We start from the raw sequence: 15114 nt of genomic DNA on the forward strand, positions 1-15114 counted from the left end.
CACATTTTCGTGCAAAACTTCTTAACCATTGACAGAGTAAATAAAAAGTTCAACAGACAAATAATCTAAATTAAAAACTACATGCTGCACACTAAACCACAAAGAAGCCCCAAACATTGTCAAATACACAAAACAGAAATGCTCAGTTTAAAAAAAATATTCTGATACATTTAGTAAGGGATAATACCCGACGAAGTGTGCGTTATGAGAAATTAACGCACGCTTCGTCGGGTATTATCCCTTACTTCAATCACTAAATCCTTTGCATTTTCCTCTGTGTCACTTTTGAGCAACTCTGAACATTCAATCCTCTGAACAACAGAGCAACATTTCTACCTTCCAGCTGATAGCAAATTCTGACACACACGGCTACAGTAATGATTCATTTTACCAACATAAAGTTCAGTCCACTGTTGTTTTTCCACATCAAAATGATACAAACAGAACATTATTAGAACATTAGTCACATTAAAATCCCACCTGAGCATAAGTCCCCTCCCCCGCCAAGTTATGCAAAAACCGATTACTTATTCTCCAAAAATATAGTAAATGTTTCTTTTCTTTTTGATACTTTGAATTTCTTTTCACTATTATAGATTTTGTCTTTTTAGGTTCCTTCAGATTTACCTGGTTTATTTTCATTCTCGGACTCAAAAATATGTTGTTTTCAAGTAATACATTTCAATATACACCTAAACAGTAAAATATATATTTTTAGCATGACAAGAGATAAGAAACAATAGACCTATATACAAATTATCTTAAGATGTTACTTTTTGGCTCCAATATCCATATTTTTGTTCATTCAAATTTCTAATTTACATGAAATAGATGATCAAAAAGGGATATCAATAGACTGTGTTTAAAATATTATCTGAGAAATAAAATGCTGCATCATTTTTACAGTTGATGGTTTTAACCAATAAAGAACAGAAACAAAGGAACAGAGTTTTGAACCACTAGAGAGAGCTGTTGATCACAGAGTTTTAGTCGAGTTAAAGCGTAACACAAAAACTGCTGAAAATAGTTAACTTTTTTCTTTAATTTTAAAATGATTTTAAAGGGTTTTAGAGGAGGCAAGAACGAGAAAAAAGAAAAAGTAAAAGAATTAAAAAATAAACAAAAAAAACATGAAAAACTGTTGTTCTCTTGAAAACGCCGCTGTTTCTCTGACTTTATATATCAGTCTCAGTTTGTCAGTTCACTGAGAGATCAACCTGATATAAATGACCTTTGCTCTCAGAAATTATCCATCAGCTCAGTTTAGTAACATGTTTTGTCTCTCTACATTTTTGTCATTTTATCCAGTGGCGGTCAGACTAAAACAGTCTTAAAGACTAACTACTGCTGATAAAGTGTGTTTTGCCATTAAGATGCTTCAGCGTCAAATTACTTGGTAAACAGGAAGGACTCTGGCTCCCAACAAGCCCTGAAGTTTATAGCTGCGGTTTATTCTCTGATCTGGAAGCGCAGAGATGGATTACTTTTTTCATCTGAAGACTGAAAATGAAGATTCTGGTGTTTCTGTGTTTTCTGAGATGGAATTTTCTCGGCGCTGCTGCAGGTCAGTCGGGAATTTGAATACTTTTCGTTTACATTTTGGATTGTGCAATTTCATGTAATTTGTTCAGCGAGAAAACTTCAGTTTTCCTATGTTAATTTTTACAAATGAGGCTTTTACATTAAACTGACAAAAAAAAAATCACTGGATTCAGCTTTCAACATTTTATATAACTCAGTACTATAAACCTGCTGTTGAATAATAAAACAAAATTCTAAAAAATTAAATGATTCTCTTACAGTGATTCACTCCCTGAAGTATTTCTACACACAGTCCTTACAAGTCCCAAACTTCCCAGAGTTTGTGGCTGTCGGTTTGGTTGATGATGTTCAGATCGATTATTATGACAGCGACACCAGAGTGACGCTGCCCAAACAGGACTGGATGAAGGAGGCCGTGGATCCGCTGTACTGGGGGAGAGAAAATGCAAACCGTCGAGGCATTAAGGAGGTCTTCAAAGACAACATTGAAACGATAAGGCAGCGCTTCAACCAAACTGGAGGTGAGTTTGTTTCTACTTTATTTACTGATTCTATGTTTGTGTACGATTCTGCTCAGAGAATCAGTTAAATTTTTCAACAAAATACGGATAAACTTTGCATTAGGAGGAAGTAATGTTTATTGTTTATTCTATTACTCAGCATTTTATACATAGTGAGACGTTTTCTTAGTCCAAATTGAAAACTTGATCTGACATCAGTCATAATTATTTAACTTATATTAAAGATAGGACTTTATCAATTAAAAGAAAACACTTTTTCTACACATGATCCCCAAACAGGGTTTATATAGATGAAAATACCCGATAATAAAGTTAGTGTTCAGCATGTACAATATAACAAAAAGCTTATAAAATCAAATGAATAACGTGAGCATGTTCAGACCACCACTTGAATTTTCACTATTTCAGATTTTCTTAGCTCTGATTTGTGAGTTGCAGTTTTTTTTCAAAGTTTCTTTCTCATCAGTTTTGTTTCTACAGTAAACACAGAATGTGCATGTGAAGTTTGTTTCTACTGTTTCTATTTTGTTTTTGCTTTGCTGGGCACTAAATGGGAGCAAGGTACTTGCTTGACAGGAAAATTTAAAGGACAAGACAAAGGTTAATGTCTGCACCAAGTTAGTTGGGTTTATTTGTCCTTTTGGTATATTATTTTCACACATTTTCCTTGTTTAGTTTGGATCAGGACTTCATGAGTCGAGTCTCCATAAGAACATTCAAAGTAGTTTGAGTATTTAGACAGCAGACAAAGTAAAAGGCTTAACTTTTTTGGACTCTAAATTCTTAAATATGAATTTGCTACAAAATGATCATAAGAGTTCAGTCTTTGAGCTGCAGGTTGAACACAAAAAAAGTAAAAAAAAAACTCAAACAAAAAATATAAAAAAACACTTAATGCCTGAAAGACACTTTGTTTAAATCAGAACATACATCTATGATCAGTTTCTATTATAAATGATCAGATTGTTATGTCATTGTGATTAGATTGACTGAGGTTCTCTGTGTTCTTGTCTCTCAGGTGTTAACGTGTTCCAGAATATGTACGGATGTGAGTGGGATGAAGAGACTGGAGAGGTCAAAGGTTATGAGCAGTACAGTTACGATGGAGAAGACTTCATTGCTCTTGACCTGGAGAAAGAATCATGGGTAGCTCCAAAACAGCAGGCTGTCATCACCAAACAGAAGTGGGACAGTAACAAAGATGAATTGGTTTATTTAAAGAACTACTACACCCAGATCTGTCCTGAGTGGCTGAAGAAATACTTAAAATATGGAAGGAGTTCTCTGATGAGAACAGGTAATCTCACATTAGCTTCACAGTGTTTTGGAAACTTGTTTGTATTCATATCAATTGAAAGATTTTACTGCTGAATTTTAATGAACTGTTTGTTCTAGTTTTATTCTCCAATTTTCACCTTTTTCATAAAGTTATTATTTCCCCCTTGTCTTCAAATCTGTTCAAACACATTAGGGTTTGTCTTTTTTTTCTGCTCTTTTCATCATTAATTTTTTTCTTATGCCATTTTCAGGTGTCTGTATTCTTTTCTTTTCCTTACAATTACACAATTGCAGTTACAATATCCAGAACTAAATATATTTATATAAAATAACAAAAAAATGAAGTATTGTTCAAATATAAATACAGAAAGCATTCATTCAAACTTTCTTCTTCCTCCAGAGTCTCCATCAGTGTCTCTCCTCCAGAAGTCCTCCTCCTCTCCAATCAGCTGTCATGCTACAGGTTTCTATCCTGCCAGAGCTGAACTGCTGTGGAGGAAAGATGGAGAGGAGATCCATGAAGGAGTGGAAAAAGGACAGATCCTCCCCAACAATGATGGAACTTTCCAGATGAGCGTTGATCTCCAACTTCCATCAGGAGAAGAAATGCAGAGATATGAATGTGTGTTTCAGCTCTCTGGAGTCAAAGACCAAATCACTAAACTGGAGAAAACAAAGATCAGGACCAATGAAGGTATTATTGATTACAGTTGGAGGAATTCAGGATAAACTTTTTTCTTTGTTTTTTTTCAGAGGATTGAAGTGGTGATTTTTTTGTGTTTTGGATCTTTGATTGTTTTCTTGTGTTCTGTCTGCTTTGATTGTTTCTGTTTTCAACAAGTTCTCAAGTTTGAATCAACAATCTGTGATGTTTGTGTGACCCGATTCAAGAGATTAAAGATACTGAATTTAATACATTCAAACTTCATCTTCAATATAGAGTTTTTAGTATGACCTATGTTTTTTTTTCTGTTCATGTACTCTATCCAGAGTCCTTTGGTCAGACGATGGTCATTGTCGGTGTCGTCACTGCTGTTATCCTTGTTGTTCTGGCTGTGTCTGCATTCATTCTTTACAAGAAGAAGAATGGTGAGTTATTGTTGTTTTGTTTTTAGTTTTTTGACTTAAAGTTTTAATCTATTTATATATAAAAAAACACTTACAACAACTATATTTTTCCTTATTGCTAACATTTATCTCCAAGTACCTTTGGTCCAAATAAGCTTAAAAATGTTTTTAATATGGCATACATTTTTTTTTCCATTTTAGCCAAACGTCCACCATCCTGTAAGTAAACCTTATTTTTCTCCTGTAAACTATTTTTCTGTGTATTTAAAGTATCTTGTTTAGATGTGTTTCCATCAGTCTTTTGTTAGTTGAAGCTCCAGTTCCGATGAAGATCCAGACTAACAGTTTCTGATCTCACAGCTGTAGATAACAAAGAGGTCCAGCAGCAGATGCTTCCATCACCTTAAGAGATTAACTCTCCTCTGAACTGTGAGTTTATTTATACGTTGAACAAATCTGCTTCATTTCCTTGTATATGTCTGATCATGGCAGTCTGATCTTTCCTGCATGATACGACCAGGTATGGTGGCGCACTCTGCGGCCTGGTAGCTGGTGGAGGCGTGATTCATTGGATCTGCTTCCCCCTCACGGGTCCTGTTTCCCGATGCCGTGATCTAATTGGACCAGCCAACTCGGCACATATTGATGAGAAGGGTAAAGCTTCAAGTTTCGATGCCGAGGGTCCTTTAACCATGCGTCAATATGTGACGAGTCGGGAGTGAGAATGTGTTGGTCCGGTGAGTATGCTGGCCATGCAAGAACTGGGACATTTTCAGCTCACATTGTACTGTACACAAGAATTGTGTACAGATCCTTGCAACATGGGACCGTGCATTATCTTGCTGAAACATGAGATGATGTTCGTGGATGTATGACACAACAATGGGCCTCAGGATCTCATCACAGTATCTCTGTGCATTCAAAATGCCATCAATAAAATGGACCTGTGTTCTTCGTCCATGAGGATGCCTGCCCATACCATAACCCCACCACCACCATGGGTCGGAGAAATGAACATTGAATGCACGAGCAACAGATCTGGTTGACATTCCTGCTGTCAGCATGCCAGCTGCACACTTCCTCAATGCTTGTAACATCTGTGACATTTTGCTGTGAGCCAAAACTGCACATTTCAGGGTGGCCTTTTATTATGGGCAGTCTAAGGATCACCTGTGCACTAATCATGATGTCAGATCAGCATCTTGATGTGGCACACCTGTGAGGTGGGATGGATTATCGCAGCACAGCAGAAGTGCTCACTATCACACATTTAGAGAGATTTGTGAACAATGTTTGAGAAAAATGGTAATATTGTGTCTCTGGAATCAATTTTAGATCTTTAAGTCCATCTCATTAAAATGGGAGCAAAAACAAAAGTGTCGTGTTTATATTTTTGTTGAGTGTACATTGGAACAGAGTTTTAGAAAGTATTTTGAAGCTTTCTATCCCTTTCTGGGTGCTTTTCATTAAAACAGAACATACAGACCCTGCAGCTTTCAGAAAAAAAATTGACACTTTGAATGAGCATGAATTTCATTTTTACATCTACTAAGACTTTTTTAAGCTAATTTGGGATTTAGGTAATATTTCAGCAACATTCTGTTTTGGCATTTAACTGTTATAACTGCATTATTCTAGCTTTTTTGACTGTTTTGACAGTTAGGATTTCTTGGCTTTTTTGGAGTTCTAGTTTCAGTTTATTTTTTTGAACACTATTAAAACAATAAAACAGTCAAACAAGAAACAAAAGAGTAACCAAAAGAACAGTACACACTTGATATAGTGTTCAAAAAGGGGTGGGAGGAAGTTAAAAAAACTTATTTAATCCCACCCTCTTAGCTAATTTAAATAATGCTACTCAAGCCTATCAACTTACTTTGTCTCAATAAAGGAAAAAAAGTCACAAAGAAAGAAAAACAGCATACACACATGGAAGAGAAAAAAAAAAAGATCTATATATAAGTAAGCACCCGTACACAAATGTATATACACGTATATGCCTGTACACTTACATATATGCACTAATCACTATACATCCACAATAGCCCCACATTTATTTATGATTATATAGTCATTAAATATTTTTGACCTGTATTGAATTTTGAATAACCTTATTGATGGACTATTTTTGATTTTGTCTGATATACTGTTCCACAGTCTTGCACCACAAAAGGAAATGCAGAATTGTTTTCTTCTGGTACGAGTTATATTTATTTTAAATCTAAATTGTCCTCTTAGGGAGTAACCTCCATCTCTACTCGTAAACAGTTTTTGAATGTTGTTAGGCAGCATTTTATTTTGGGCTTTGTGCATAATTTGTGCAGTTAAATAATTAACCAAATCTTTTAATTTGAGTAATTTTGAATGAGTAAAAAGTGGATGAGTATGATCATAATAACCAGCTTTGTGTATGACTCGTATAGCCCTTTTCTGAAGAACAATAAGTGGTTTTATTGATGTAATGTAATTGTTGCCCCAGATCTCTGCACAGTAACTAAAATATGGTAAAATTAATGAACAGTACAACATGTGAAGTGATTTATAATTTAATAAGTGTTTTACATTGTTTAAAATGGCAAGACTTCTGGATACTTTATTTTGAATTTGTTTAATATGTGGTTTCCAGCTCATTTTATCATCAATTATAACCCCCAAAAACCTATTTTCATGAACCACCTCAACTTTAACTCCATTTATTTCAAACTGTATCAATTCATTTTTGTTATTCCCAAATACCATAATTTTAGTTTTATCTAGATTAAATGCTAGATTATTGCAATCAAACCATGCTTTAATTTTTTTCATTTCTTTGGTAGCTAAATTTAACAGTTCATTTAGATTTTCACCAGAACAGAAGATATTTGTGTCATCTGCAAATAAAACCATCTTCATCGCTTGAGATACAGAACATAGGTCATTAATAAACAATATGAACAACTTTGGGCCTAAGACTGACCCTTGCGGAACACCAGAAATTATATTCATTTCAGAGGAACAAACATCACCCAACTGGACGTATTGCCGTCTATTTGTTAAATAACTCTTAATCCATTTAAGTACCAACCCTCTAAATCCATATTTTTCCAGTTTGTGAAGCAATAAATTATGGTCAACTGTATCGAACGCTTTTTTTATGTCAATAAAAATTCCCACTGCGATTTGTTTTGACTCCAGAGCGTTGGTGATTTCCTCAACGGCTTCGATTATTGCAAATGAAGTAGACATGTTGGCTCTGAATCCATATTGGTTGTCCGCCAGTAAGTTATGTTTTGCTATGAATGTATCCATTCTTGAACTGAAAAGTTTTTCAAGTATCTTGGAAAATTGTGGAAGCAAAGAGATGGGCCTGTAGTTGGTAAAGTGATGTTTGTTACCAGTTTTTTTGTATAGAGGTATGACTTTAGCTATTTTCATAAGGTTGGGAAAGGAACCCGATTGAAATGACAAATTAAAAATATATTAGTGGTATTAAGATCCCATCGATTACCTGTTTTACGACTTTCATATCAATGTCCATATTGTCTGTTGAAGTTTTATTTTCATAATTTTTAACTATGTCCAATATTTCTTTTTCCTTGATGGGATTTAAGAACATTGAGTTACTATTTCTTTCAATTAGATCATTCAAGTGATCTTCAGTGGTATTTTGTTGGAAGATGCTTTTCGCAATATCTGGTCCAACATTAACAAAGAAATGATTTAACTTATCAGCCATTTCCCCACTGTCAGCCACAACAATATCACTGTCCAGGAAATATTCAGGTATGTCAGAGTGTCTTGAGCTGTTTCCAAGAATACCATTAATAATATTCCATGTGCCTCTAATATTATTTTTATTATTTTCTAATAATTTTCTATAATAATCTTTCTTACTGGTCCTTAAAATATGAATTAGCTTGTTTTTATATTTCTTATACCTGAGTTCATTCTCTTTACTTCTGAATCTTAAACATTTTTTATAAAGAAATTTTTTTTTTTTGCAGGCGTTTTGTAAACCTCTGGTCATCCACGGACAGTTGAAATATTTCAGTTTCGAAGTATGTACTTTGACTGGACAGTTTTTATCATATAAGCTTTTAAACATTCTCAAAAACAACTCATAGGCATCATCCACGTTACTTGTTTCTAATATTACCTCCCAGTTTTGTGCCAATAGATCTTCCTTGAGTTTCTGTATTGATTCTTCAGTTCTAATTCTTTTGTATGCAATGTCTGATTGATTTTTTTACCTTATAACTATAATCTAGGTTAATAAAAACAGGCAAATGATCTGAAATATCATTGATTAGTATACCACTATGTATATTACATTCAATTGTATTGGTAAATATATTATCAATCAATGTGGCACAACTGCTTGTGATTCTTGTAGGTCTAGTGATCTTTGGGAACAGACTCAAACTATACATGGTATTTAAAAAATCATTGGTTGGTTTGTGTCTATGAGAATTTAGTAAATCAATATTAAAGTCACCACAAACAAAAATAGTTTTGTTTTGAAAATTAAGAAAAACACTCTCCATCCATGCTCTGAAGGAGTCAATATTAGTTCCTGGTGCTCTATAAATACTACAGCTTATAATAATCTTTTTTGTCATATCATTACAAATTTCAATAGTCAAACACTCAAGCAAGTTATTAATAGCTGATGTCATATGTTTCACAACTTTATAATTTAGTCTTTTATCCACAAAGAGTGCTACACCTCCACCAGCTTTGTTGTTTCTAAATAGTAAATATTTTGGCTTTATGCTAGCTGTTTTGGCTAAATTAGGCTTTATTTAAGTGTTTTAGGCTATTTTGAAGTTTAGCTAATCATTTAGCTTTATGCTAGCTGCTTAGGCTAAATTAGGATTTATTTCAGTTTTTCAGGGCTATTTTAGCATTTAAGCAATATTTCAACTACATGCTAGCTGTTTTGGCTAATTTAAGCAAATATCCGTTTTTTAGGCTGATTTCACATTTAGCTAATATTTTAGCTTATCAGCTTTAGAGTTTTCAGTTATTAACTTCAACAATTTCAGCTATCTGCTTCAGCGTTTTCAGCAATTCAAATATTTCAGTTATCAACTTCAGCATTTTCAGCTATCGCTTTCAACTATTAGTTTCAGCGTTTTCATCTCTTAACTTAAGTGTTTTCAATTATCAGCTTTAGCATTTTCAGCTATCAATTTCAACTTCTTCAGCTATTTGAACTACATCTTCAGTGACCACATTCAGCTGACAGCATTCACATTAGCATTATCGCAGGTAATGCAAAATATTTAGTTATGTATTGAATTTGTTCATAATAATGATACAATAACAACTAAACCCACAGAGTAAGCTTCTTTCTCTTTGGAGCTTGAGGAGGGAGGGGTGCCTCAGCTGACTTCTCTATTTTTTTTTCCCTCTTCCTCTTATAGTCGAGGCACTTGGCCCTATTTTAACAAGGAACTACATTTTCTGCCTCGATGTGTGTTGAAAGTCTTTTATTAACGAATCTTAGAGATTCTTGGCAGGAGGCAGTGTTTTTCTTCATGCTATTTTCTGTGATTTTGGGTCCTTCACATGGTGCTGGGGCAGGTAAGCTGAAAATTCTGTTTTCTTTTTTTGAATTGAAAAATTATTTCAGCCACCATCTTTTCTGCCATTACGGCCCCCTCGATCCTCGGCCTCCTTCCCTCCTTTACAAATATTAATGTTTATGGTCAAATTCCATGTTCCATGTAGCTATCAGACTAAAAACATTTAGCAAGCTTGTGAACACATTTTTGGACAAGTGTCGAGCAGAAAATCTGCCACACATTCAACTGGAGAAAGCCAACACGAATTTGACACACAAATTGCTTTCAGCGTGATGGCAGCTTTACATTGGTATTATGCAGCTGCCCGTCTATTGGTTGGAGGACTTAAGAGAGACCACATTACACCAATTTTAGCATCATTCCACTAGCTGTTTTAGAATGCATTTTAAGATTTTTTTATTTGTTTTATGTCTTTACATGGTCTGGCCCCGCTGTACCTCTGTGAGGTGCTTTCTCTTTATTCGCTGGCTGGTACCTCAGATTAGCTGATCAGCTCCTTCTGGAGACACCAAGGTCTAGGAAAGCTCACAGAGGACAGGGCCTTTGTGGTTGCTGGCCCCAGGCTCTGGAATTCTTTGTCATTGTACATCAGAGTAGCTGCCTATTTTTGAAACCCGTCTAAAGACTCATTTTTATGATCTGGCTTTTAACGCAACATAAGACTTCTGCTGTTTTTACTGTTATTTTACTCCTTTTAGTATTTTGTGTATTATCTTATTGTCCTTTATTTATTTATTTATCTAGTCTTACTGTTGTTGTCTTTTATGTTTTTGGTGTTCAGCACTTTGTTTTAGCTGCCTGCTTTGTAAAAGTGCTTTATAAATAAAGCTGAGTTGAGTTATTTTAACAAGTACTCATTTGCTCTAGGGTTATAGATGTTTTTTTTCCTCTTACAGTTACTCATTCGCTCCAGTACTTCTACACGGCAACATCAGGAATCTCAGCGTTTCCAGAGTTTGTTACTGTGGGTGTTGTGGATGGACAGCATTTCTGTTATTATGACAGCAACATTAAGAAAATGATCCCAAAGCTGGACTGGATACATGAGAATGAAGTCTCTGAGTACTGGAAGAGCCAAACTCAGATCTCCATTGGGATCATGCACATCTACAAAATTGGCATCAATATTATAAAAGAACGTTTCAACCAGACTGACGGTAAGAATCACACGCTGTTTTTGAAACATTTTTTAAAAGTTGACTATTAGCAAAAAAGCTTAATTAGGTAATTCTACCGCAGCTCTTTTTTTCCCCAAACAAATTTATTTGCAGTCAAAAATGTGTACTTTCAAATTATGATTTTTTTTTTGTAATTTATTTTTTACAGTTTATTTTACCAGAGGAACTAACTGACTGGTCAGAACTTGTTTCAGACAATACCACCCCCAAATGTGTAATCTATTTTTTTTTCAATTACATTTTTTATTTGTTTTAGTCTTTGGTTCTCTCTTAAGAGACCCGTGTATTAAAACAAGCAAATTAAAGACGAAATTTAAGTCTTCTGAAGTTCACTGTGTCCTGTATCTCAGGTGTTCACATTATTCAGAGGATGTACGGCTGTAAGTGGGATGAGGAGACTGGAGAGGTCAGAGGTTATGATCAGTATAGTTATAATGGAGAAGACTTCATTGCTTTTGACCCAAAGACAGAATCATGGGTTGCAGCTAAACAACAGGCTGTTATTACCAAACAGAGTTGGGAAAATGACAAAATCTTGACAGCCTCAAAGAAGAACTACCTCAGTCATCAGTGTTCTGGGTGGTTGAAGAAGTACGTGAACTACGGAAGAAGCTCTCTGATGAGAACAGGTGAACTCACATCACCTTTTCAGGATTTTGAATCATATTCAAATATGCTTATGTTTTTTTTTATTTTCCTGTTTACTTTAGGAACAAAAAATATACTGTTCAGTATGTCATGTTAAATCTTCATGCTTGTTTCCCATGATTCCAATCTCTGAATGACATTAAGGAAATACAACTTTTAACAGTAAAGATGAAAAGAATATTGTTAGTTACAAAAACGTGTTTGAAAAAGTCATTAATAACAACAAAATTAACTGAATAATTTTATATTCTGTCTTTTTTCATCTCAACTTAGTGTTTCCATCAGTGCCTCTCCTCCAGAAGTCCTCCTCCTCTCCAATCAGCTGTCATGCTACAGGTTTCTATCCTAACAGAGCTGAACTGCTGTGGAGGAAAGATGGAGAGGAGATCCATGAAGGAGTGGAGAAAGGACAGATCCTCCCCAACAATGATGGAACTTTCCAGATGAGCGTTGATCTCCAACTTCCATCAGAAGAAGAAATGCAGAGATATGAATGTGTGTTTCAGCTCTCTGGAGTCAAAGAAGACAAAATCACTAAACTGGAGAAAACAAAGATCATGACCAATGAAGGTATCATTGATTACAGTTATTAAAAATAAACCTCTTTGTCTTTTTGTTCTGTAGAGGATTGAAGTGATGGTTTTTGGTGTTTTCCAGTTCAGAATGTTCTCTTCTGCTCTGTCTGCTTCTTTGATTGTTGCTGTTTTCAACAAGTTTTTATCAGTAATCTGTGATGTTTGAGTGACTATATTAAAGAGATTAAAGATACTGAATTTAATACATTCAAACTTCATCTTCAAAATGGTTTTTCGTTTTTACCTTTTTTTCTGTTCATGTTTTTTCTACCCAGAGTCCTTTGGTCAGATGATGGTCATTGTTGGTGTTGTCGCTGCTGTTATCCTTGTTGTTCTCGCTGTGTCTGCTTTCATTCTTTACAAGAAGAAGAACGGTGAGTTATTATTGTTTTGATTTTAGATTTTCACTTAAAGTTTTAATTTATTTTTTATATAAAAAAACATTTGAAACAAACAGATTTTTCCTTATAGCAAACATTTATGTCATTTAGCTGTAACCCAGTTTAACAAGTTTCAAAATGTTATTTACTGAATGGCGACAGAAATGTTTACTTTTTTTCTTTCATTTTAGCCAAGCGTCCACCATCCCGTAAGTAAACGTTTTTTCCCTAATTTTAGACTGCTTGGCTGTGTATTTAAAGTATCTTGTTTAGAGGTGTTTCAATCAGTTTAGTGTTGAAGCTTCAGTTCAGATGAAGATCCAGACTAACAGAGTTTCTGATCTCACAGCTGTGGAGAACAAAGAGGTCCAGCAGCAGATGCTTCCAGAACAAAATGCCTAAGAAATGAAATCTCCTCTGAACGGTGAGTTTATTTATATGTTGAACAAATCTTAACAGTGAGTGTTGGTGTGATCATGATGGTCTGATCTGTCCTCCATGATACTGTCATCATTACTGGTGTTTTTCTGGTCCAGTCAGCAGAATAAAACTGCTTCAGGAAACAGAAATGGATTTGGTTTAATCTCTCATTTTTCTGTCTTAACAGGTTTTGGAATCAAATCTGCAACAAATTAAGCAGCAAAAAACTGGCCTTTTCCCCTACGTATGACAATTTACAAAACAATAATGTTCTTTATTCAAATTAATAAGAGTTAACACATCTAAAAGAATGAGTTACATTTTATTTAAAATACTTTTAAAAAATTGTCCGCATGCAGACAGACACATTTTTTCCTTAAAAGCATAAAATTACAAAACAACAACAGACATTGGAGTTTCATTCATTAAAATGCTTTTTTTCAGTAAAGTATACAATGGTTTAAATGTATCAATAATTTCACATCTGAAGTAAATTCAAGTTGTTTGTTCTTTAATTATCATTTATCTCTGCACATTTAAAACTTTTATTTCAGTTATAAATATTTTTTTGTCATTTTTCCTGATCCGGTTGTATATTTTGAAGCTTATAGATAGAGGTAACACTGTGTGATTTATGTTACTCCTGAGTTATTAAAGAAAATCTCCTGAATTAAAGTTTAGCTCAATTGATTTTGGTTTTTGTCTTGTGTTTTGTTTTTCCTCTTTTATTGACTTTTGTGTTGTTCGTGGATTTTAAATACTTTTTTATGTAGACATTACTAATATAAAAGTTGGGGTTAAATCACTGTGTGGAGAAACAAATTTTCGGTTGAATTTCTGTTTTATGCTTTTCTTTGTAAATTTTTCCTCTAAATAAAACCTGTCATAAATCCACATTCTGTGTCATTTGTTATTTCACACAAATACATTTGTAAAAAAACAGGACATTTATAAATACTGTTGAATCACTGGCGGTTGTCACATTAGCCTGAGACTTACTTACTTAACTTGTTACTTTTTTACTGTGTTTTTTAAATGTAGTAACTGACATTAAACTGTGTTTCCAGTTGTTTTTTTTCGGCAAACAATGATGAAACTTTCCAGATTAGCGTTGATCTCCAACTTCCATCAGAAGAAGAAATGCAGAGATATTACAGTTTTTCCCAATTGCTAAAACACTAAGTGCCATTCTCCAAACAAGCTCATCAATTGCTCTAACTCTTTTCTCAAAAACATGACTCTTTGGCCAAAACCTAAAACACAATTTGCAGTTAACACACAATTTTCAAAACTCCAATTCACTCTTTGCGGAACACAAGACACATTTTCACTTTTAAGACACAGTCGGCATTCACAAAACACAAGGTTCAAAACATTAACACAAAGAGGCAAAACTCAAACTCTGTTCCAACACAGGAGTCATCATTAACACACAACTGGTCAAAGCTGAAGACACTTTTTGCTAATCAACTGCACTGAATATAAAGGCAGTTCTGAAGCAACTAAACAGCTGATGAAAAATGGAAAACAGAGAAAGGCAATTGAGACCCAGACCCACATTGGGACCCGAACCCCCACCCAGACCTGCACCCAGGCAGTAATTTTCTCCATGTCTTCTATGTTATTTACTGTTTTCTTTTTGCTTTCTAGTGTGTTTTTGAATTTGATTCAATGGACAGGACACATGAGTTTATTTTTGTGGATGAGGCTGGTTTTAAACCAGTCAAAAAAGAAGGAGCAGAGGTAGAAATATCATTGGTCAACAGACCATAGTGCAAATCCCAGGTCAGCGTGGGGGAAATGTCACACTCTGTGCTGCTATCAGTAACCTGGGAGTTCTACATCGCCATGCTGTTTGGGGTCCTTACAACACACAACATCTTCTAACCTTTTTGGATGGTCTTCGTGATGCTGTTCTGGCTCAATTTCTTCAAGAC

The 15114-nt window shown here is 34.6% G+C and overlaps 2 protein-coding genes across 2 annotated transcripts; both read left to right on the forward strand.

The window, feature by feature from the left end:
• The first annotated feature begins 659 nt into the window (after nucleotides 1-659).
• LOC118597892 (major histocompatibility complex class I-related gene protein-like) lies at nucleotides 660-5891 on the forward strand. Its single transcript, XM_036211792.1, has 8 exons — nucleotides 660-1564; nucleotides 1803-2063; nucleotides 3082-3360; nucleotides 3742-4035; nucleotides 4332-4430; nucleotides 4611-4628; nucleotides 4770-4838; nucleotides 4930-5891. The coding sequence occupies exons 1-7, from the start codon at nucleotides 1507-1509 to the stop codon at nucleotides 4814-4816; spliced, it is 1056 nt and encodes a 351-aa protein (XP_036067685.1). The 5' UTR covers nucleotides 660-1506; the 3' UTR covers nucleotides 4817-4838; nucleotides 4930-5891.
• A 3931-nt stretch (nucleotides 5892-9822) lies between these two features.
• LOC112144753 (major histocompatibility complex class I-related gene protein) lies at nucleotides 9823-14055 on the forward strand. The gene is made up of 8 exons (XM_024269496.2): nucleotides 9823-9974; nucleotides 10873-11133; nucleotides 11505-11783; nucleotides 12076-12372; nucleotides 12653-12751; nucleotides 12949-12966; nucleotides 13107-13181; nucleotides 13365-14055. Exons 1-7 carry the CDS (start codon nucleotides 9863-9865, stop codon nucleotides 13157-13159), a joined length of 1119 nt encoding a protein of 372 aa, XP_024125264.1. The 5' UTR covers nucleotides 9823-9862; the 3' UTR covers nucleotides 13160-13181; nucleotides 13365-14055.
• Nucleotides 14056-15114: the final 1059 nt, after the last annotated feature.

Source organism: Oryzias melastigma, linkage group LG5 (assembly GCF_002922805.2).
Source record: "Oryzias melastigma strain HK-1 linkage group LG5, ASM292280v2, whole genome shotgun sequence".
Classification (NCBI taxonomy): domain Eukaryota; kingdom Metazoa; phylum Chordata; class Actinopteri; order Beloniformes; family Adrianichthyidae; genus Oryzias; species Oryzias melastigma.

Coding starts and splice junctions, on each gene's coding strand:
- LOC118597892 (XM_036211792.1), top strand. CDS start 1,507: ATGAAGATTCTGGTGTTTCTGTGTTTTCTGAGATGGAATTTTCTCGGC. Junction 3,361..3,741: donor GAGTTCTCTGATGAGAACAG/GTAATCTCACAT, acceptor TTCTTCCTCCAG/AGTCTCCATCAGTGTCTCTC. Junction 4,036..4,331: donor AAAGATCAGGACCAATGAAG/GTATTATTGATT, acceptor TACTCTATCCAG/AGTCCTTTGGTCAGACGATG.
- LOC112144753 (XM_024269496.2), top strand. CDS start 9,863: ATGTGTGTTGAAAGTCTTTTATTAACGAATCTTAGAGATTCTTGGCAG. Junction 9,975..10,872: donor TTCACATGGTGCTGGGGCAG/GTAAGCTGAAAA, acceptor TTCCTCTTACAG/TTACTCATTCGCTCCAGTAC. Junction 11,134..11,504: donor ACGTTTCAACCAGACTGACG/GTAAGAATCACA, acceptor CCTGTATCTCAG/GTGTTCACATTATTCAGAGG.